This window comes from Melanotaenia boesemani, chromosome 21 (assembly GCF_017639745.1).
Source record: "Melanotaenia boesemani isolate fMelBoe1 chromosome 21, fMelBoe1.pri, whole genome shotgun sequence".
Taxonomy (NCBI): domain Eukaryota; kingdom Metazoa; phylum Chordata; class Actinopteri; order Atheriniformes; family Melanotaeniidae; genus Melanotaenia; species Melanotaenia boesemani.
Window position 1 is genome coordinate 5,728,646 of NC_055702.1, and position 23,445 is coordinate 5,752,090.

Consider the following 23,445-nt stretch of genomic DNA (forward strand, 5'->3'; position numbering starts at 1 on the left):
TACCTGCTGTTTTGTTTTCTTTTATTGTCTCCACCTATTTATTGAAGCATTGTTCTAAATTAGGTTTATCTAGTTATGTAGAAAAGTGCATTTGCGTGTGTTTAACACAAGGTGGCACACTAACTTCAGTATGACCCTGGTGGATGCTTGAGTCAGCTCGTGCTGTCCTCTTTAAACAGGAGCTTTCAGACAGAAGGGCCCATTCAGATCCAAACCTGGAAATTTCAGACATAACTCAACTTTAAGACCTGATATTTTAACTAACAATAAACCATACATGGAAAATTGATGTAGTTTCAGCTAAAGTGTGTCTTTCAACATGCGTGGCTGTATTTTTCATTCATATTCCATGACAAAAATTCTGATGAGCTCTACTTTTTCCTTTTATGGTAACAAATGGCATCATAAAAGTTAAGCCAGAACATTATGGTTTTCCCCGGGAGTGTTTTACAGCTTATGGTGACCTCGTCATCGCTGAAATATGTATCAGAATCTAGTGGATCAGTGGTCTTCTGAAATATTTGCAATGCTTTTCAACTTACTCACAGTCCAGTCTGACCAACACCTATATACAGGCGGGGGGCGGGGCTTGTAAGAGGACGCTTCGATCCTATTGGTGGACAATCAGTCCGTGCGACAGGAGAGAAACTCCAGGAAAACGGACGCACTGTGTAACGGGACAAGGATACAGCTCGGCGAGAGGAGGGAACTTTGTATGGACATGTGGATATTTTGGGATAATTTCTACTTTAAAACAGAAAACCACACCTGTCAAGGAAAGGATAGCGTTTAACCCTTGATATCTTTCATATATATATATTTCAAAATTATATTTCGACCTTAATTAACCATGACTGAAATTGCAGTTTGACTTACACCACAAATCAAAATGCGCACCGTTTTCAAATCTGTTGTTTAAGAAAAGGAGGCGCTCATTAAAGCCTGCCAATGCTCACTTTTTGTCGGCACTTCAAAGCAAGTTCTTGAAGTATTATTTTTCCACGACTTTCGGTTAAAAACAAAGCAACAGCATGGCAGAGCACGAGAGCTTGGAGTTTGGAAAGGCAGACTTTGTGCTGTTGGACAACGTGTCTATGGAAGAATTCATGGCCAACCTAAAACTCAGGTAAGCTGAAGCCTGCGGCGTCCGCGGTCAGTCACCTTTGTAGATCCGCCGTCTAATAAGCACTTAGCCTGGGAGAACATGTCACTGTCTAAAGACATCTTAGCCAGAAAACACTCTAGTTCTCGTTCAACAGGTGCTTTCTTTCTGTTGTTCATATTTTTATCACATGAATGAAAAGGTCACCATGTCATGAGCCATGTTAATGGAAGATTTGCCACTCCACTTAACCTGTTGCTGTTTAACTTGCTAGGTATGCAGCAACAATAAGCCATTTGTGTTAAAGTTGGATGTGCATTCCTTTTGATGCGTTCTCCTCAAACCTGTAAATTCTCTTTTAAAAAATGTGGTGGGGAGACTCCACCCAAGCTACACACAAGATGCACCACAGCTCCGAGCATCTAACCGGTTTCTATCAGCTGTGTTGTGTCAAGCATGATGTCATGCCTGCTTTCTGTATACAGCGAGCTGTGGGGGTAACATTACGTTGCAGATGGGCTGTGGCTTGGAATCGGTTTCCTTATCTCTTCTCTTCACCCCTGCCATCTGTGATGAAAGTGCTAACTGATCCTCAGTGCAGCTTTCTGAAGCAAAAAGTTCTCTTTGTTGTGTTAAACATGGCTGCAAAAAGGAGGGGGGGTTAATAATGGGTCTTACCATCTAGAGCAGCCTGTTGGTAGAAATGCAAAATGGGATTTACTCATGGGATTTTAATCATATAGATTTTTTTTTTACAGAAATACAAAGTTTCTATCACTGGTCCTCAGGCATGTTGTGCTGCCATGATTCTATGGAAGCCCAGAGCAGACAAACCCAATTCTGGCTCTAGAGCAAGGCCTTTTATCTTTATCATGACCAACATAGTTATAAATGGAACTATTGTAACCATGATTCCAGTTGGTGGTAACGATTGCTTGAATACGTATTTGGAGGATTTTAAGTTTAGAAGGTCTTTTTCTCCAAGTGTTTTCACTTTTTTGACAATGCTGAACAATCTTATAGAAAAAGCTACATTTATATATTTGTGATTCTGTGTCTTCTCTTTCCTCCTCTTGTAATATTCATCCAGTTATTATAAACAAACAGCAGTAGCATGGTCCTTTGTGTTACTGCTGATTCTTTGAAGTCAAGTCAGCTGTCTTTTGTCTGTCTCTCAATTGTTGAGATTTCCACACCCCTTGTGCTATTTCTACATCATTTTTGCTTTTCCAAATTTGCCCATTACTGATTTTTAAACTCATGTTTGGAAATATAGGACATTTAGGCAAGCTTTAGAACAATAAACTCTTATATTGCACAAAAAACCCCTGAACAATTGAAATAAAGTTAACTGAGGTTTGCACTGATTGGAGAATGACATGTGTAAAAGCTCTTAGCACCCACTAAACAAACCTTTTTGAGGCAGGAGACATTTAATCTCATGCAGTGCTTCCAAAGTCAAGAGTGAACTTTCAGTCTCGCCACAGTTTTTCTGCTCAGTGAAAGATAAATTGAATTGTGGCACAGTTTAGCCGGTTTTTAAATGAATGACTTACAGTTTCCTCTAGTTCTTCTGTAAAGTAATCAGCAGCAGATAAATCTTTGGGTTGGGCAGATTTTCATTTTGTTATAAAATGTTTTTGAGTCGCTTCGTTTTTAGTGTAAATGTGTAAAACTCAAGAAATCTAACTTGAAAGTGCCAGGTGTGCAGTTTTATAGCGGACATGGCATTTCTGGTTGACTGTGTTTTTATAGCCATACTTTTTAAATTAAATCAGCTTCTGTGGTGTTAACAGTAGCTCTGGCAGCCATGGGAGAAGACTTGAGAGCAAGCAGACAGCACCGGCCTCGTTTTCCCGACTCTCTCCCATTTTCTGCCTGTTTGTTGTCCCTTCAGCTAGACAGCTCGGTCCGGAGGTGGCGTGTGCAGATTGTTATTTGTAGAGGGTGTGACCAGCCAGGAGTGCTTCCTTTTACTTCCTTTTCCCCCTCCCCGTCCGAGGGTGTTCACTTTCATGCAGTTCAGATGCAGAGGGCATCTAATGGGCTCCTTTTGTGCTGCTACAGTTATCCAAAACAACTGGGTCTGGAGCACATCTGCTTTGTGCATGTTATGGTGCTCTTGTAAAATGACCCTGGTAAGACCTGCTGCTACGTACAGAAGTTCATCTCACTTAACAAAAGTTGTTTTTCCTAGAAGACTGCTCTGCTTTTTCAGGCTTTCATTGTGTTTATGTCTTCTGAACTTCTACCAATCATAGTATTTTTATTTGAAATGGGTGAAACGGGTCATTTAGTGACAGATCTGCTGCCAGAGTCTGGGTTGCAGCTGACTGAATCACACTGCTGTGTTTGGGATTTCTACTGGTGAGGCCTACCATGTTTCGTTGCTAATCTTATCCCCGACTGTGGCAGCATGTAAGGCATGATTTGGAGAGGGTGCCTTGTGGCCTCCATGGTTGTTTGCATTGACATTTACTTTTTTTTTTTTTTTTTTTGTGGCCTGTTCCAGAGAGCCTCCCATTCTCAAAATAGAACCCAGCAAAGGCCTGGTCTTTGCAGAGATGCCCGGTAAGATAAAAGTTAATGCCAAATTCCTGTTGAGTCTTGGGAATTTTGTCAGCAGATAAGACTGGGACAAAACTACAACCCCAATTCCCAAAAAGTTGGGACACTGTGTAACATGTAAATAAAAACAGAATGCAGTGATTTGCAAAGTTTGTAAAACATTTTACCCACTTGTTGAGGCATTTTATAAAAAGTATTAGCTCATTTACATTTTGATGGCATCAACTCGTCTCAGAAGTTGGAACAGAGGCAACAAAAGGTTGGAAAAGTAAAGGTTACAGAAAAAGAAATAGCTAAAGAAACATGTTGCAGACTAAAAAGGTTAATTGGGACCAGACCAGTAACATGATCAGTAATGTAAAGGGAACTTTACAGAGGCAGAGTCTCTCAGAAGTGGAGATGTTTTAGCAGTCTGCAAAAAAAGTGCACCTACAAACTGGTGGATCAGAATCTGGAGAAGTCTCTGTGTACAGGGGGGCAATATCTGATAATCATGATATTTGGGATGTCAGTTAACACTACATTAAAAACAGGCATGATTCTGTTGTAGAAATCACTGCATGAGCTCAGAAACACTTCCTAAAATCGTCGGTAAACACAGTTTGTCGTGCCATCCACAAAAGCAGGTTAAAGCTCTAAAGTAGAGGCCATATGTGAGCATAATCCAGAAATAGAGCTTTCTCCTCTGGGCCAAAGCTTATTTAAAATAGGCTGAGGCAAAGTGGAAAATTGTTCTGTGATTAGATGGATGCACATTAGAAATTCTATTTGGAAATCATTGACGTTGTGTCACCATCGAGCTTATCGGTGTTCAGTTCAAAAGTCTGCATCTCTGATGATATGAGGGTGCGTTAGTACCTATAGCATTACCTGCACATTTTTTCAACACATCATCGCCGGTTTTGGTTAAATCAAGTGACTTCTTTTTTAGGTAAAGACTTGTATATTTCTACTAGACACTGTAAAACAGCATAATGCACCTATTAGAACAGCAGGGCATCATAGCAGGGACGTCTGAGTGCTGGACTGCAGGTCTGCTTTAATTAAAAATACTTGATTAATCGTGGTAAACCACTCTGGTAAAACATCACGTTTAAAAGCAAAGGAGTTTGTTGCTTTACAGGAAAAGTGCAACAACCCGCAGCAACAGCAAATACTGGCAGTGCTTTTAAAAGTGTGAGAAATTTGCAAAAGAAACCAGAAAGCCTCTGCAATAACAAAGTTTTAGAATTTATTATTGTGGATGATCAGCCCCTGTCATCATGGAAAATGTTCACTGTAAGTCCAATTCCATTTGAGTTCATCTACTCAATATTTAAAATAGTTCTATTTTTCTATAGTTCTATGCCAGGCTACTGAATGATAGTAACAACAATATTATACATCAAAGTCTGTAATAAATATAATTTTTTAAAATTATAATTATTACCTAAGCCCCAGGTATGGGAAGTGGTATCGGATAGAAAAAACAGAATTAGAACGTCCTGTGTGATGTTGAATGAAAATGATTCGTAACAGCCTCATATGTAAAATAGAAGTTTTGAGTAGTGCTGTGTATTTGGTTCTCTTAAAGCAGTGGTTCTCAAACTGTTTTCAACATTGTACCCTCTGTAGAAGATCTCTTCAGCCCAGTACCCCCTAGACCAGGAGAGTCTGGTCTAGAAGCCACATTCAGTGGGCTGGATCAGCAAAATGACAGAATGAAAACTTTCCCCCTTTGTTTTAATCCAAAGAAGTGCAGGTACATTATCACGATGTTTGCAAACAGCCTGAAACTTATTGACACATAAATGTAGTTTCAACAATATTTTGCTTAATTTATGCATTTGCCTTTATTCTTTTACACATTTTATTCTTATTTAATTGAATATTTTTATAATATATATTTATATAAACATAAAATATTAAATAAAAATATTTTTAATTATAATATAAATTAAATAATTTCTATATTTAAGAATTATTAATAAAAATGGTCAATTTTATGTTTTTTTTAACTTCATAGATATCAAATGTTCATAATAAAATATATTTCTATTTCATATTTTCATCTGTATGAACATTTTTTACTTGACATAGCTTTGCATTTATGCTTTCATTAAAACTTACAGATCACAATGGATCTACATAAACACAGAATTTTTTATTAGAGGTATCTGGAACTGAAAAGTATTCAGATTATAATCAGTAACTTTTCAAGATCTGGAAGTTATTTTAAATGTACATACATGTACATTTCTACATCTGTGTCGTAATCCTGACCACCTGAACTGACTCACCTAAAACTCAGGTCAGATCGCTTACGAAAGATTTAAAAGATATAACAAATGATCCCTCTTACTTTTTCATCCCACTTATCCCCCGCAGTGTCTCCAAGTACCCCAAGGGGTACATGTACTCCCATTTGAGGAAGACTGTCTTAAAGCATGCCACACATCTGGCATGGCTACTGGAGGTTTCCTACACAGATTCATTGTCCTCCACAACCCATGAAGACCCGAGGTGTCCTCTGTACCCAGACACGGGGACACTTCTGTTTTATATCAAAGTAGCAGCACTGAGTAAAGGCTCTCTGCTTACTGCAGTTCTGACATCCTGTGAAACCTCCTAAATGTCTTTATATGGCAGCATTGTTTAGTCTGTCGCTTGGAATCCAGGGGAAAAAAAAAAAACTTAAAAACTGCTGCAATTTTCCCAAATAATTATAGATGATGGGAGAATTTTTCTAGTCCTGTTTCAAAAGAATGAGTGCACAAAACTCCAGATTACAACACTTCTTTCATTTGTTTTTTACTTATTTATGCACAGATAATTGAAGAAAGTATTCATTCATGTATATTTCAACGTTACTCATTAAGGTCATAATTAGTTGACCTTCCATCTTGCAGCAGAAGACCCTAATAAATGAAATGGCCATGTTTCAGTCCTGAGTTTCCCAGATAAGATCAGCAGCACTATTTGTCACAATTATGTTCAACCTGAAGTAGTAAATCCTCAACTTTGCCAACTTTGAACCATGTATGTGTTATTTTTTTCCTCCGGTGGGCCAAGGATGGTTGTAAAAGCGCCTGTTTATTTGTCTGCATGAACTGCTCTGAGTGATTTGACCTTTGAACCCATCTATGAGGAGTTAAAGAGGACTATGAACAGGAAGTCTCCAATAATATAGAGCAGACCAGCAGAGCAGGAAAGCTGGCATTTCCCCCGTTTTTGCTGCTCACATTTCATTGTTTCCTGCTGCCTCTTTCCAGTTTGGTTGGGATTCTTAGGCACATATATGCGAGTTCAAAAACTGGGAGGGATTTTGTTCTTGGGCAGAACAAACATTTATTTAAAAGTGAAATAACTCGTCGTTCTGACTTGGAAAAGTTAAATTTGTCACTATTTCTGGTGGTGTCTGGATTTGACCTCAAAATTACATGTCAAATTGTTTTCACATGGTGTTAAATGAACAATGGGTGTCCTGTGTTGATTGTTCTAACAGCAGGTAGGCGAGAAGAGGTGTGGTGCACAAAGAGAAAGCCCAACTTTAAGAAAGAAAAAGCCTCTTTATCCTGCAAAACAAGTAAAGAAATCAAACTGGCCTTGTAGTGTAAAGACTACAAGAGAGAGAAGACCAAGGTTAAAGATCTCTCTTTCCTATGAGATATGGTTAAATAAATAAAAGTCACTTTCTGTTTATGTCCCTTAAGAAGTCAAAAGTATTTACATTAAAAGCAGGAACAAAGCGCTCAGGGGTTGTCCCTTAGCTAGATCCCTATTTATTTGCCTTTTTTGTGCTTTTGTTCGCTCCTCTGCAATAAAACCAAAGTCCATGTGCAAAGAACACAGTGCTTGCACCCTGCAGCAAAGATGAAAGCTGCGATAGTCTGCAGCAGATGCCTCTAAGAATATTTAATCCCAACCCGCTTATTAAAGTTTTTTCCCTCCTTGCAGTGGTCAGTGACTGAAGGCGAAATATTTATAGATGAATGCTAAGATAGACTGTTCTCTCATTCTCTTCCTGCTTGTTTGTACAGAAGCTCATGCCAAGACCAGCAGCAATACAGTATGATGTCAATTACAATCATAGACAGGATCTGAAGCAGATTACAGGCACGTTGTGTCATTAACATGTGTTTCTTTTTATGCTGCAGAAGCCGAACATCCTGAAAACTCCTTATGCAAGTGATTCTCCAGTGCCTCAGACTGGCAGCCTCTTGCTAATCATGAAGTTAAAGAGTCTCCCTTGAGCTGACAGATTCATAGAAGGCTCTTTGAGAAATGCCTCATAGGCCTGCTCCCCAGCAATCCAGCAGTGAAAAGTCCAGTCTCGCCGCAAGAATTTCCATACAACCGTCTGTAATCTGAAACACATTACCGTCCCTACATAAACAGGGGCTGTGCTTGTGCAGCTTTATTCCCCTCTAAAATTGGTTCGCCAGCTTTCAGAGACGTCTCATTTGTGGACTGAGTTTGCAGGCGGGGTCAGGAGCAGGCTGTTCTGTGCTTTCCAGAGCAGATTTTAGTCTTGTTAAGTGTTTTTGTGTCATGACATCTGGCTCCTGCCATTTCTTCTATCTATACATATATTTTTTATTCTGCTATGTGTCTTGCTTGTGTCAGATTCATCACTTACTCGATCAGAAAAATGAGTTTTGTAGAGTAGAGAATCGGACCTTCATGTTAAAAAGGTGAAACCTAGCTCGAGTTTGTTTCTGTCTTTATGTAAGAGGATCCGTGTTAACACAAGCCAAGATGTGGCTCAGGTGTAAGATGCAGGAGAAGGGATATGAGGACATTTGAGATAGATTCTCCTCAGTTATTTCATTTTGCAACCAAATATTCCCCATGGCCTTTTTTTCTACTGTTCCTCACTTGTTACTGTGTGTGTGGAGAATGCATGCTGCTTATTAGTATAAAATACTGCCTCATCAGATACACTTTTCATAAAGAATATAAGATTAATTAGATTATTACAGTCTAATAGAGAAGAGACAAATGTAGGAAATATCATCTTAGTTCACTTACTGACTTAAATCAGTTCGAGTTTTGATAGATTTTTTTTTTCAGAGACAAAACATAATTAAAGATAACACATATGCTTCTGAGTCTGGGCTTCTGTGAAACTCCTAATTATTTTTCAGTGTCAGCGATGGCACTGTCCAGTGTAATAAAGTTTCAGTTCTGCGTGAGTTTAGCTGAAAGTAATTGATATTCATCCACCAGTTAATGTTCATCAAGCAATTAATCAAGGAGAATAATTTGTGGACATCCGATGGTTTAAATGAGCAGCTAAAAATCAGTAAAGAGATGGTAGGAAACATCAGTGAACTTTGAATGATCAAAAAGATCATTTCAAAGCAGCTCTGGCTGCTCTTCAGTAGTTTTAAAAACTAAGAAAATATTCATCATGTAAATCATGTAAAAACCTTCCAAAATATTGTTTAAAAACAGATTTTTTCATTCTTGAGAAACACTGAAGTAGAGTTGCAAAAACTTTGAAAGTCATAATTTAAAACACTTTAATTGTAGTAGCTAAATCGTCATAAATTTTCCATGATGACATATATAGGGAGAAAGTTCCTTTTACAGTGGTAGGATGGGCATTTTTTAATGTACATAACGTAAACGTAAATTTTTCGACAATGGTAGAAAATGTAATATGATATGACATGATCACACCTTTCCCATGTGATGACACGTTTAACGGTGCTTCAACCTGTGCAGCGCAGGCAAGCCCAGCTGAGTCAGTGAGCAAGGAAACATGGCAGAGCAAAGCAGCTGTACAAACAACCACAAAACGTGATATCAACCAAAAAACTGTGCTTATTAAAATAATATTGCAGTAAAACATTCGTCACATGCTCCTAAAGACTTCTGCTACTTCTGAAGGTGAAGCCAGGAAAATATAAGTACATCCGCCGCCTTTGCTGCTCAATGGTACCAACTTAGCAACTATCTTGCTATATTTAGCTAATATTCTAGCGACTCTTAAGTAACTACAAATCCAGCAACGTTTTCAGGACTTATTGGAGATTATCGCTTTTATTCTTCTCAATGAGCAACAACGCTGCCATAGAACTTTCCCCCATCCCAAAGCACTCACAGGAGGCCTGGTGTAGTGTTGGAATAAGTACCCCTACCAAAATTAAACTGTGAGTGACTTCAGAAGTGGCAGGGAATAGAAGCAAAAAAGAAACCAAACTAGAACTGAATGGACTAGCATAGGCTTTGGCCAAATCAATATAATCTGTGATTTCAGTATTGAGATATTTTAGAAAAAAATTTTTTGAGTGATATTTTCTTTATAACCTCTATTGAAAGCTGCCTCATAATTTAGTGTGTCCTGGAATTAGAAACTTTTTCTCTGTTGCCATCAGCGCTGGTTCACGTGGATGGGGGGGTTAATGTTGTGTGGCATCACATGTAAACTGTCTGGCTCATGATTTAACAAGAAACCGCATCCTCTGTCTGCAACATTACACCCAGACAAAACTTCCCTGTAGCCTTGTTCTCAAGTCCGCCTACACACACACACACACACACACACATACGTACACAGGACATAGTGCATTTGCACAACACTTACGAGTGTTATGTTTTCATGAATTAACTTTATGCCATTGTGCAAAGGGAAACCCCAACGATGCTTCTGACTCAGATGGACTCACATTAAGGGTCGTTTGTGTGTTTTCACTGTGTACATTAGGTGTGTCCTAGGCAGCAGTGACGCCATTCCCTGCTTCCTCCAGGGCTGTATTGTTCTCTCGTCCACCTGTTGGACCTGTGCCCTGCGCTGCAGTGGGGGGTGGAACAGTTTACTCACTTTCACAGCCAGCACATCACTTTGCAGCCTTGAAGTGACACAGTGCACATGGACACGGGGCTGGAACACTGTCACTATTAAGGCCATGTTTTTCCTCTGGCATATGTTCTTAGTGCCCTAATAATGAAGTCTCCATCAGTGCATCTAGGAAGACATTAATTATGGTACTTTAGTTGTACAAAAAACAGCCCTTATTCAGTGTAGTTGAAAGAAATGCTAGAATAAAAATAAAAATACTTGTGGCTGCTTTTAGTTTGCTTTGAAAAGTTTCTTACTGACTGTTTCACACCATCAAACATTGTACTGCAGACTATAGCAGCAGTAATTAATTAAGACAAAATTTCAATTTGTTTTGATAAACAGCTCATTTTTCCAAGAAAAATTCAAATTAGAAGAAATTTGTCTTAAGGTTGTTCAACAAAAGGACATTTAACTTATAATTGCTGAGCAGATTTCCCAAAAACTTAATTTATAATTGCATTAGGATATGAATTCATCTTCATACCACAACACCGTCTTAAAAAGCCTAAATGTAGAGATATAGTGCGGTAAGAATCAGACGGGGGAGCTTTTTCACCGCTGCACCACTAAACGTGTGCAGAAAGCCATCTGTGTTATTGGAGATGCTGAGCAGTGAAAATGGAGAAAGTTCAGGAAGTGAAGCTGTTGCAGATTTTGAAGTTGAACAGAAAAACTTTTCCCAAAAAAAAGGAGCTGTGTCTGTTGTGTGGAGAAGGTTTGGTTTTGAAAGTATGGACCTGAACTTTAAAAAAAAAAAAAAAAAAAAACTCTTTACAGCAAATGCCTTCGAGCTGAAGGTGTTACTGGAACTGGCAACGCGCTGCATGAGCTGCAAATGTACTTTGCAGTACCAAGAATTAAATTAAGATCAGCACCCTCCACATCCTCAGGTAAAACTAAAAAAGCTGGAGGACACTTGTGTCTGATGTCACTTGTACATGCATTTGCTAGACATGCTGACTACGACAAAACAAAGCACGCAGTCGACCGACGGCATCACTATCCATATGGCTTAAGATGTGGAGAAAGATAGATTCGTGGCCGTGATCAAAACACTGGATCCAAGATTGTCTGTACATTATAATGTGATAGATTTTTTTTTTTTTTGTTGGTGTACAGTGTGCAATTTCCATGACAACGAAATTGTCTTTTTTGTGGTTTCAGTATATTTATAGGCCAGAAAAACTAATCTATAGATCATTTTCTCTGAAAAAACATTAGTATCAGTTCTTGTTCAGACAGACTAATATCTTTTTTTTTTTTTTTTTTTTTTGACTAAATAATTTTCTTTCTTACATTCTGTTTCTTCATATCCATCCAGTCATTCTTCTTTTTATTGCTAGGCCATTTTACATCACCTGGCCATCGTATTAAGGTGCAGACAGATTCAGATTCAGGCCTGCAGCCAACCAAACACCTCCTCCTCCTTTCACTTGACTTGTTGAATTTGGGAATAAAATCAGGCTGAAGTCATTTTTGTGAATGAATGCTGCTGTGTCAGCCTGATTTTATGATAGTATAGATGGTATATGCTGCGTGTTTGTATGAATAAAATGGTGTGGTGGACATCTGTGGTCCCAGTCAGCAAAGGAGAGTTGCTACCTGATCTGGAGTCAGTTTTTTACATATGGCATTAATTTTCCTGAAGAATCCAGACCTGCCAGCTTCATGGGAACATTCTGTCTTATCATTTAGATCAAGCAGTGTGAAACAGCCCCTTAGCTTTACATTTGGATGTAGTTGTTGCAGTGGTGGTATGAAGAGGGAAAAATGAGGCTTTATGAGAGTTGTTGTGAAATGGATGTTGGGATGTAGCTTTAATCAACTGACAAGCTCATATATGAAGTGAATGAAAAAGTCTCAGGGCACTTTCAATACAGTTCAAGTTGATCCAATTCAGTATAATTATAACCCAATTAAAATAAATCCATGATATGATCCACATTAGTCTAACTTATGATTGTCATATAAGCCCGTTCATGAAGAAAAAGGAAACCAACAGATTGAACTGAATCTGTTGGTGTCAGTTACATTCTGGTTACTAATTAATTACTAATCTGATTAGTTAGTTGTCTGATACAATGTTGGCTCATTCCTTGAGTTGTGTGCATTTTTATACTTGAATGATTTATGGGTCAATGTTAAGTGGCTTTAGGAACATCAAAAAGTTCTTATGATAATGGTCAGATGGAAGGACTGAAAATGAGTGAAAAAGCAGCCAATAATAAAAAAAAAAGACCCTCAAAGTCTGGCTGCTTGGAAGGAGAACATAAAGAAAGGAGGGGTGGCTTTTACACAGTAGTGTATGTGTGATATTAATCTGTATGAAATATAATGTGCTGTTATAATATAACGTTGGGTGAAGGAGAGCATTAACAGTTGTATCTGGCCAACATTAGAGTGTTGTAGTAATGGACAAAGTCAATGCCATCATCTATGCTGCAGTTTGTCATCTTTGTGATTTGACTTGTTTTGTGTTCACAGGAGGGTTGTCCGCAGTGTTTTGTTTTTTTTTTTTTTGCTTTTTTTATGTGCTTGCATTCAGTGTCAGACGGTTATGGCATCATTTGAGGACAGAAAGGTGGGACAGTGATATGTGTCGACACTATACACATTTACTATTAGATAATGGAACATATTCAAGCTGTCACTGTCAATGTAGGAGATATGATGTAACTTTCATAAGATTATTGCACAATTTTATATTAGTTTTTACATTTCCAGGCTAGGATGTTTTTTCTAATCTTGAGTGAAAAGTTGGTGAAACCTTTTCATAACCTGTCTCGCTGCTTCAGTCCTCTTGCTGGAAATCTGCCTGTGAGGCTAAGAGCCTGCAGTAAGTCCTCTGATTTTGGTTAAAGATTGATGAGGGCCGCTGGGAGGGTGGATGTGTTATGTTTTGATGGGCCGCGGCCTCTACAGACAGTCTGTGAGCTGCTGTTTATCACTAAGCAGGCTTTACAAAGCAGCGAAAAATCCCATAAAGCAGAGCCCAGATGTCTGCTGGCTGCAGACCGTGAAGAATGCCTCTTGTCACACTGTACAGTGAAAGAAGAAAGAAATTTATTTTTGTGTTGTATTTTGTCACCTCATCAGGAGATGTAAAGTTAAATTAAATATCACATCTGCCTTCTTTACCTTACATGTATGTTTCCTGTAATATGAAGCAACAAAGATACCTTAGAGTGAAAATTGAGTCAAATCTAAAGAAACATCTCTTCAGTTCTTACTGCTTGCTTGTTTTTAGAGCATTTATTTGCACGTGCCACCTTAAAGTCCTTCACCTTCCATCTTTATTGCTTGAAAACAGATGATTGACAGGTTAGAAGAATGACATGAAGATTATTCTAATGCAAATCGGTTTTATCTGTAATATTTTCTTATCGGACCTCGGAGCAGGCGTCAGCTGAGCTGGATGAATCATGTGTTCGAGTCTTTTTATTTATTTTTTTTTATCTCTGGATCATCAGCATGGAGCATCATCACATCTGAAACATGAAATTTCACTTAAACCTCGACAATTCACGTCCATAAAAATATAACAAAACTCAGACATCTTAATAAGATCAGCTTGTTAGTGGTGAAAACATAAACTACAGTTTTAATGGACACCCTCCAGCCAGTCAGAGTCAAGTATTCACCCAGCCCATGGTATAATATCTTTAAAAATAAAATGAGCAGTTGTGAAGCATTGTTCTGTCTGTGATTCTCCAAATGGGCTGTTCAGACTCTGTTCAGTCTGCTGGCTTACAACAGCTTGTTTTGCTAACTAAAATAATGTAGAGATAATGGATAATTCCTGTATGCTGAAATAATGGTTCTCATGCTGCTTTTAGCTAGGAAGGTTAAAAGTTTGAAAGGGGGGTGGAGCTAAAGGGCCAATGCACAAACCACTGCAGCCAGCTTTCTGAAGCTTATTCTGCACCAGTCAACATTTGCTTTGTTTAAGGAAGATGGGAAGTATAGACAATGCTTTTATTCATTCATTCATTCATTCATTTAATAACATAATCATATTGAGTTTGGAGGCCAAGTTAAAATCCTACATGAGATTAGATTGTTTGATTACACCAGAGGCAGTTGTCATATGACCATCTTTCTTTGCTGGAAGATTTACTCTGCATCATATATTTAGAAAAGTCTGTTTAAGACTGAGAAAATGCAGCTTAAGATGGTTTTGAATCAAAACTCACACTCTTAAGTGCTATACCAGGCATATGCAGTTTCAGTGAAAAGTTTGAATGCGCCTACACCTTCTATGTGACAGAAAGTATTAAATCTTCACATAAGAGAGGATAGAACCCACAAATCTTTGGAGTATTTGCTTGAAATATACAGTTGTGTGGTATACAGCATGTGTATAGATCATGCTCAAACTGTCAGTAGAGTTTTGCATGACATCCTTTGGTAAACGATAAACTCTGTTAGTGTAAATGAAATACATAAATCCAATATGACTGCAAGTACAGTATTTTTAAAGTCAAGATTTTCCTGAACACTGCAGCCATAGAGATAAGCTCTAAAGAATTCGGGTGCTACTCCAAACAAGAGTAGTGATGCTGATGAGCTAGCCGATAAAAGTGGAACAGAGACAGATTATCTCCCTGCCCTTTATAATTCCTACGATGACCCTGAAATTCGCACAGACACACACACATAGAGATAACACGTGCTAACTCAGCTTGCTCTAAAGTGGGCCACAGATTTTATCGCTAAGAATATGTGCAGGGAACAGTTGAAAATGCTCACCAGTTGTTGGTGTTGAACCAGTGTGTCCAGCATCAGGTTGAGATGCTGAGCTTGTCTTTAACATTATTATTACAGGAGTCTCATTTATGTCTTTTTCCTTGTCTGAGGAGATGGGGAGGGGTTGTTGGTGAGAAAATGTCACAATTTACTTGTGTTCCTCCCTGAGTTAACCATAAAAAAGACCCGCCCAAACAAGATTGGAGACAGTGGTTGTGCTTGGCTTTGCTCTGTAATTCAGCTCTGAGGAGTGTGATGTGTGTGTATACATGCAGTGTGTTTGTGGACCAGCTTGTGTGTGTGTGTGTGTGGTATTAGGGTTTCTCTGATATTTTTAGGGCAGACAGAGTTCCATCATTGAGTGGAAAAAAGTGTCCATTTTGTAAATGTTTAAAAGTGGCTTTTTAAAGTCTGTTTTTGTGCACATACTGTATGTTTGAATGAGTTAAGGTGGAAAGATGTGCCAGTTAAGCTGCACTATATGGTGAAACATTTTGATATGAACAGATTCAGTCTGGAAGCCTTGGACATTGTGCAGCTTCTGCCTCTTAAGTAATTTTGTTTTGGTTAGTTCATGGAAACTTAATGTTTTTAACTTTATGAAATAGTCAAAGCAGTCATGGAAAACCAGGCCCCTTTCTATCCAGCTCCAGCTGCTTCACCTTTAACCTTCTATTCAAACATTAACTAGTTGACCCACTAGATATTTTGGGTTTTAAGACTTTTGTTGCCATACAACAGAGCAAAGCTGCTGTGTAAGGAATGTGTTTTGCATTGTCTTGCTGAAATAATCAAGTCTTTTTCTGAAAAGGCATCACTTGTGGAATCTTATATTGCTCCTAAACTTGTTCTCTTGAGGATACTATTTATCTTCTCATTCCATTATAGATAAGATTGGGTCCAAATCTTGCCTAGTGTTCCTTTGTGATATTATGGGGTTACTTATTTATTTATTTATTTATTTATTTTTATTTGGACGATGATGTGTTTGGAGGATGAAATGTATTGGTAGACATTAGCTTTCAAAAGTCAGTCTAAAAACCACAGTCATGCATATCTGATTAATGTCTGTTGAAAAGGCGTTTTCTTGGATTGCCTCTGGTTAGAAGCTATGACTCTGCTTAGGTCTTCGCTGTAGTCTCCAGAGGTGAGTGGATGTTTGTAGCAGCCTCAGCCTCTCATCATTTGCTCTGTTCACCACTGAAGGAATTTGCTTATGACTGAGCAGGGTGTGTTGGCTGATGTTGCAAGACGGGCTCCCTGCAGTCAGACCTTCCTGCTTGCTCATGCTACTCATCGGGCAACCCTGCATCCCCACAATACTTCAGTCTAATGCACACACTTGCACAAGAGGACTGAAGCATCCTGGCAGCATTCTTCGAAGGCTTCAAGCAGGGTTGCATCGTGGAGGTGCAGGATCCCTCTATCTCTGTTTTCTCAATCTACGTCTTTGATATTTATTCATCTTTTCCACATAAGTATATTTGTATGTGAGCCAACTGGAAATCCATCCATTCCTGCAGGAATCCCCATAATTTCAATAGGTGTATGTGACCTTTATCCATTTACACACATAAGTTTTGCCATATGACTGCAATGATGAGCCCCTGTCTGAGTTAGCTTTGCCTGTTCACCTATAAACCAAACAAACCGGCCTAATCCCATGCTGGTGTGTCCTTTTACAAATCACTGGTGCTGGTGAATCAGATGGTGTTGTTGTGTAGCCTGACCTATAGAATGTATGTCTGATATCCCTCATACCATCTCCTCTATTAGCAATAAGAACATAGTGTTAAAAACAATGAGCACAGGGTGTTACCATGTTTACTCTACTGAATCACGCATACATGTATGTACGTAGTATGTAGGGGGTAGTTACAGAATGGAACTGGATCATAAATACTATATTCATCATGGTCAATATGTAACTTTTTTTTTTTGAGGATTTTGTAAGGAACCTTTATTGTACACCAGGAAGGTGGATAAATTATCTAGCAAACAAGCTACATAACTTGTACTTTGACAGTCAAATGAATGGTTGCGTTTTTTAAAACACAAGTTAAAACATAAGTTAAATGAAGCCAGTATTGGGATTAAAATCCCACAAATTGTGTAATGTGTGAAGTGCATGTGTACGTCTTTTAAGATTGACAGACAACCTATTTTAACTGAGATTTCTTTGTGTTGATTTTCATACATTCTGCATGTGCTATAAAAATGTACAGGAAGACAGCTAAAAAAAAATAAATATATACCTTCTTTTTCCAGCACCGGACTGTGTGGGGGACTTAACCCTATCTAGCTTTTACCAGGCGAGAGGCAGGGTACACCCTGAACAGGTTGCCAGTCTTTTGCACTGATAACACAGAGACAAAAACCACCACTTAGGCTCACTCTTACTCGGGAGAATTTAGAGACACCAGTTAACCTAGGAAGCATGTTTTTGGACTATGGGAGGAAGTCGGATTCCCATGAATGTACAGGGAGAGCATGAAACCATAGTCCACATACGCATATGGAATTATGGATCAAACACACAGGTACGTGGAAGCATTAACTTGTGCAGCTGCAGGTACCAAACTCTCCTCCCTCCTCTGGTGGAGACACAGGGCGTTTGGAGTCAGCTGCCAAAAATTCCCCACTAATGTTTTCAGACTGACTTAACTTGAATGATGAGGTTTGTCACAGACATGAGTGAGGCAAATCTTAAGGTAAAAATGAAATGAAACACATTTTCCTGGGACATTATGACCACAATCATGGCTGCATGAAGATTTAGCTAAAAGATCTCCTAGTTATTATCAGAAGCATGACATTTTATAACCCCTGTTTGTTTCCTCTTCCTTTTATACCTCCAAGCCTCTTTCCACCTCCTTTTTCTCTTTTCTCTGCTTGATCTTCTCCTATTTCCTGGCAGTGATTTGGAAGTCTTTACTGGAAGGAGATCACACAGCTGCAGGTCAGACCAGTTTAGACATTCTTCCCCTGACAGCTGGACAGACAGAAAGATAAAGGGCGAATACAACATTATGTCAAATTAGCTGAGCTAATTCACCTGTGCATATGCTCACTTTCAGCTTCTCACCTAAACCTTTATGGTTCACTGTATGAATATTTGATTGTCACCAACTTGATTCTGTTTTCATGCACTTATAAATACCACTTCTGGGAAACCGTTATGGCCCATAATGTTCTCTAATCTCAGTTTTTTTTTCTTTTTTTTTTTTTAAATCCTCCCAAATGAGAGTTAAACAGATGGATCAGCAACCCTGTTTCAGATGGCACACCCCTCATTAACTTTTCTTCTCCAACTCTTTGTCGCTCTCCATTGGGGAAACACAAGATGCTCATTACGGGGGTTTTCACTGATTCAGAATTTGCGTATCATCTTCACTCTGCAGCTCTAGAGCTGTGATGATGTTGAATGGTTTGATTGTGGTTTATTTGTTCATTGTGTAATGTTTTGCTATTGGGTGGGAAAATGAAAATGGTAGACTGACACTCCCAGTAGCAATAATATTTATATTGAAGTTCACTTGACAAGAGGGTGAATATAGGATCCATTCTGCCCGCGCCTTGCAGCATTTTTTAAACTGAATCACAATAAGTGGTTTCTCTGAAATACAGCTGCTGACAGCAGGTGAAATAACAATTTTTTTTCCAGGAGTGTTTGTTGGGTAACACACTTCTTTTAAACTCATTTGACTTTTTTTAAGGTTTAAGCAACTTTTTCCAGATTATATGAATTATTCTCAGCATTTTTATGCATTAATAATTATGGTGTAATATTACATCGATCTACATCTATACATTGCTTCAATAAATCAGTCCAGATTAAAAATTGATTAGACATTGATACTGTAATTGTTTGATGCACTCAAGAAAGAGCATGTGGGATTGTTTCCTTTTACTTTGTTATAACAACAAAAATTTTAGTTTTAGGAGAAAAATGCCAATATTCAAAGGTTTGGTATAACTATGATAAAGTCTGACTGTACTACCTTGGTTATAATAATTAAGTCTTAAAAATATTTGGTTTGAAACTAAATAGGAGTAAGCATACCTTATACCCTGTTTTAAAGCAACACTACTGAAGTTTCTGGCCTTAAAACTCTGTGTTTCTGACACGTTTTGAGTCCTGGAGTTGTTTTTGGCCTGCAGCATCATGAGGCAGAGAAACTGCACTTCACAATGTTATGTTCCAGCCCAGAGAATCACATGAAAGCTGTGTGTTGCTCTACGGCACAGTAACTGGATATCAACACACTGTCTGTTTTGAATTCATAACATGGCCAATTCAGCAAAAAAACCCAAGAGGGCATTATTGGAGGAAGCGAGGGAAAAAAAATAGACAAAGCATGAGAGCAAGAGATAAGACAAGAGAAAAATCAGACTGACTTTTACTGGCTGAGGAGAGCTCAGGGAAGAAACAGGATGTTAGACAAATGCTGAATTAGCCTCCATTAGGGGGCTCCAAAGTGCAAATTTTTGCTAAAGTTCAGGAATGCAACTTTAATGTCAGAAATATAAATTTATTCGTTCAATCACATTGGCTCATATTTTCATGTTTGCTGTTTTGACTTTTACCAACCAACGACAAAGTTTGCACATTGTATTAATCTGTCATTTTTACTGAATTCAAACCATTTCCAAATTACTAACGCAGTGGGTCCTTTTTTGTCAACTTTTTGCATCAGTTTGGGAAAATGATGGGAGTTCAGTTTCCATATTTCATGGCTGTCTTTGGCCTATATGTGTGTGCTGATGAATCGATAAGTTGATTTAAAAGCCTCATGCTTATCACAGAGATCACAATCTAAGTTGAAGATAGTTTGATTGCCCAGCACAATATTTCACTTCAGTAGTTCAAGTAAAGATGTAAGAAATAAAACTTTTGGCTGTCAGATACAATATAGTTAGTCTAAAAGCGCCATAAAGCAGGGTTTCTTTGAGCCACAGCATTTATTTACATGTATGTGTTGATGATGCAACTATTGCTGTGCATTGGTTCTCATGCATCACCTGATCCGCCTCACCCAGTCACTCTTGAATGTAACATATCTTCTCATTCGTGACAGATCCTATCTCCTCCTAGCATTACATACATTCACAGCTGAGCTCTCCGATATGCTCTGCCGTCATGTAAGGCTTTGTTGACAGTCCAGCACAAACTGTTGCACATGTAAGTTAAGTGGGCAGCTTGCAGTGTCGGCCCATGCACAGGGAGACGAAGGGCTTGTGTCAGACAAAGACCTCCAATTGACATTTGAACAATGGAGCTGGCACACAACAGCCTCCTGACCATGGACAGGAAGAGCACAATAGGTCTTTTTCTACAGCACCAGAGGGAAGAAGAGTTAGCGTGTTAGCTTTAGCTACTTAAAGAATTCATTGGGAATCCGCTTATTCGTTGTAGCTGGGCACACAAAATGTTTAATTTCTTTGCTTGGTTAGTCTATTTTGGATTTAAATGTAGCTAAGTCATGCGTATTTTATTAGCTCTCAATGTTTGGATAACAGATTCTTGCCTTTATTTGAATGCACTTTGAATATGCTTTTAATTTAAGATCTCCAGGTCTTGGAAGCCTTAAAACTGAACTGTCAAGTAAAGAAACATTATAATCGGCTGTTTACGTCTCCTAAACAGAGCCGTGTCAATCTGGTGTTTAGAGAAATTAGCATTGTTGAACTCTGAAGCCTCTAAAGTTACTTCTTTGTCCAATCATGCAGTGGTTGTTCCACTCTGTTCAGGACACATGGGCATCCCATGTCAGTGTCACTGGTGACATGGCGCCACTGTGAGCACAGCCTGACACACAAATCCAAACACACAAGGATGAGCTAATCTGAGATGTACTATCTTACATCATTCTGTTGTTTCCTTTGTCTTTCTCTTTTATTTGTTTTTTTATTTTCATAACTGGTATTAACTTAAATGTGAAACCAATAACATGAAAAATGAGGTGAGATTAAAATGCCAAGGATCGTGTTGATCTAAAGAGTGTGTCAACAAAGAGTGTCATGGACATGTGATGGTCGGGGACCTGTATGATAACAAATAGCTCACGTCAGTAAAGCATGAAGGACTCCATCTGTTCTTTCAGTCAGCATTTTGGTTTTTGAAAGACTTTAAACAAAATGCAAAAACTTGGTTGAGTTTTTTGGCAATTTCTTCAAACCGACAATCACAAAAAAAACTTGATGCAGAGCTATCTAGAGGGTTTTGGAATAATATGCGTTTGGCTGCATTTGCAAGGCGGCAGCAGAAATTTGGCAGCTGTGATGAAAGAGTCCATTCTTCTGTTGCAAGAAACTGGGATGTTGGTCGTGTTTGGAGAGGAAGGAAGTCAAGCAGGCGGCCTTATGCAGAGAGAAACATAGAGATGGAGAGATTGTGTGAGTCAGAGTGAAGGGCACAAAGTTAAATACAGAAAGTGAGACGGTGCAGCACTCATGTATCCACAACAGGATGTCGGAGCATCTAATTTAAAAATGTCTTCATAGATTTGATGTTTTCAGTGAGTGTGGTCAGTGGTTGCAGAGTGTGACCAAAGGTTGTTGAGTGTGACTTGAATTTTTTTTCTTTGTTTGTCGCACCGGTGTGCCTAACATTTCACAGATCTAGGTGAAGGACTTTTATAATCTCTCTTTTATAATTAACCAAAGCTGGATGAGAGTTGAGTGAATTAAATACAAATAAATATTTTACTATGCCTCCCTTCAAATTACCTACACGTTTTTTTTTCAGTTGATAAGCTAAGATTCTTGAGATTTGAATGATGTATACATTCAAGGCTACCATGATTGTTGTAGATCACTTATTTAAGACCAGTTGCAAATGTAGTTTATCTTTGAAACCATACTGATCTCCAGTAGCAGATGACACTGCAACATAAACACTTCTGTTGCATCAGCAAGGGTCCAGTAAAAGTGGTCCAGTAAAATAGTTGACCCACAGCAAGTCCTTTATCCATAAAAAACATTTAAGACAAAAACTGAAGGATTTTAAAGGGTTAAATTCCTCACCTGAATGACCTTTAATCCAACCCCACATGGTTAATAAGCACCAAAGCATGTGTATTAGTGATTGAACCAATCCTCAAGGGTTTTTTTTTTCTTTTTGCAAAACTATGACACACTGACTGTTAAAGTTTAAGGACTATATAGTTTCCATTGTAATTGTCAACAGAAATCCTGTGCTTTTTTCCCTCGAGCAGACTGAGTTGAAGCGATCACAGATGACGAGTAGGGAGGTTCTGTCTAAGTGATGAAGATTTAATTCTGTTAATAACAATTGGCAAGATTAGAGACCATAGAGAGGAAATGTATTCCAGCTATCGTTGCACACGATGCAAAGAATTAATCAGATTAACTCGCATTAACACAGACTTAGTGTGCTTCCATCAGATGTGCCATAGAGGTTCCACCACTGGAGCCAGGCTGTACATCTGGTGCATGCATTGGCTCATGGATGGTTTAAATCAGGTCTTGTCAATCCGGTCCCACAAGGGCTGCAGTCCTGCAGGCTTTTGATGTGTCCCTGCTCTTCACACCTGACTCAAATTAATGAGTCATTGTGCAGAACTTCATAGGCTGTTGGATTTATTTAATTTCAGTCAGATGTGCTGGAGCAGGGAAACATTGAAAACCTGCAAGACTGCAGCTCTCATAGGACCAAATTAAGTGGCCCTGGTTTAAATGGTGTGTAAAAAGGAGAATATATGGTGTGTGATCAGGGGAAAGCAGATAGCAGTGAAATAATTAAGAGTACTGACCTGTCATTGACTCAGAATCTATTCATGGTTGAGTTTGCTGTAATTCAGGAACATTTAAAAGCAATTCACTTATAGAGTCAAACAAATAATATGGCAGGTGGTTAAACCCCTGTGAGCTTGCTGAGCCTGTTGGCATTAAATTAAGAAGATATTATTAATAAAACTGAAAAAAAAAACATCAATCTGCAGGACAAGGCTCTGACACAGTGTGAACACCACAAACACCAAATGATTTGTTAAATATTTTGCATGAACACAAAGCCCTGTTTACAAAAGATGCTTACATTCATTAAGTGTGGATGCACAGACCTGGTCTGACTGGTGTGGTGAGCAGAACAACCTCTCACCTGTATCAGTGATGCTGGAACAGGAAAAACAAAAACACAGAACTGGTGGTAAATATCAGGTTAGTCTTATTACCTCTT

At 38.6% G+C, this 23,445-nt stretch overlaps 1 protein-coding gene across 1 annotated transcript in view; it reads left to right on the top strand.

The window, feature by feature from the left end:
- The first annotated feature begins 683 nt into the window (after nt 1-683).
- The window catches only part of myo1d (myosin 1D), a 125,461-nt gene continuing 102,699 nt past the window's right edge, over nt 684-23,445 (top strand). Inside the window, exon 1 of the mRNA XM_041973213.1 lies at nt 684-1,126. Coding sequence (XP_041829147.1) covers nt 1,032-1,126 — 95 coding nt within the window. The 5' untranslated portion in view covers nt 684-1,031. The remainder of the gene's footprint in view (nt 1,127-23,445) is intronic.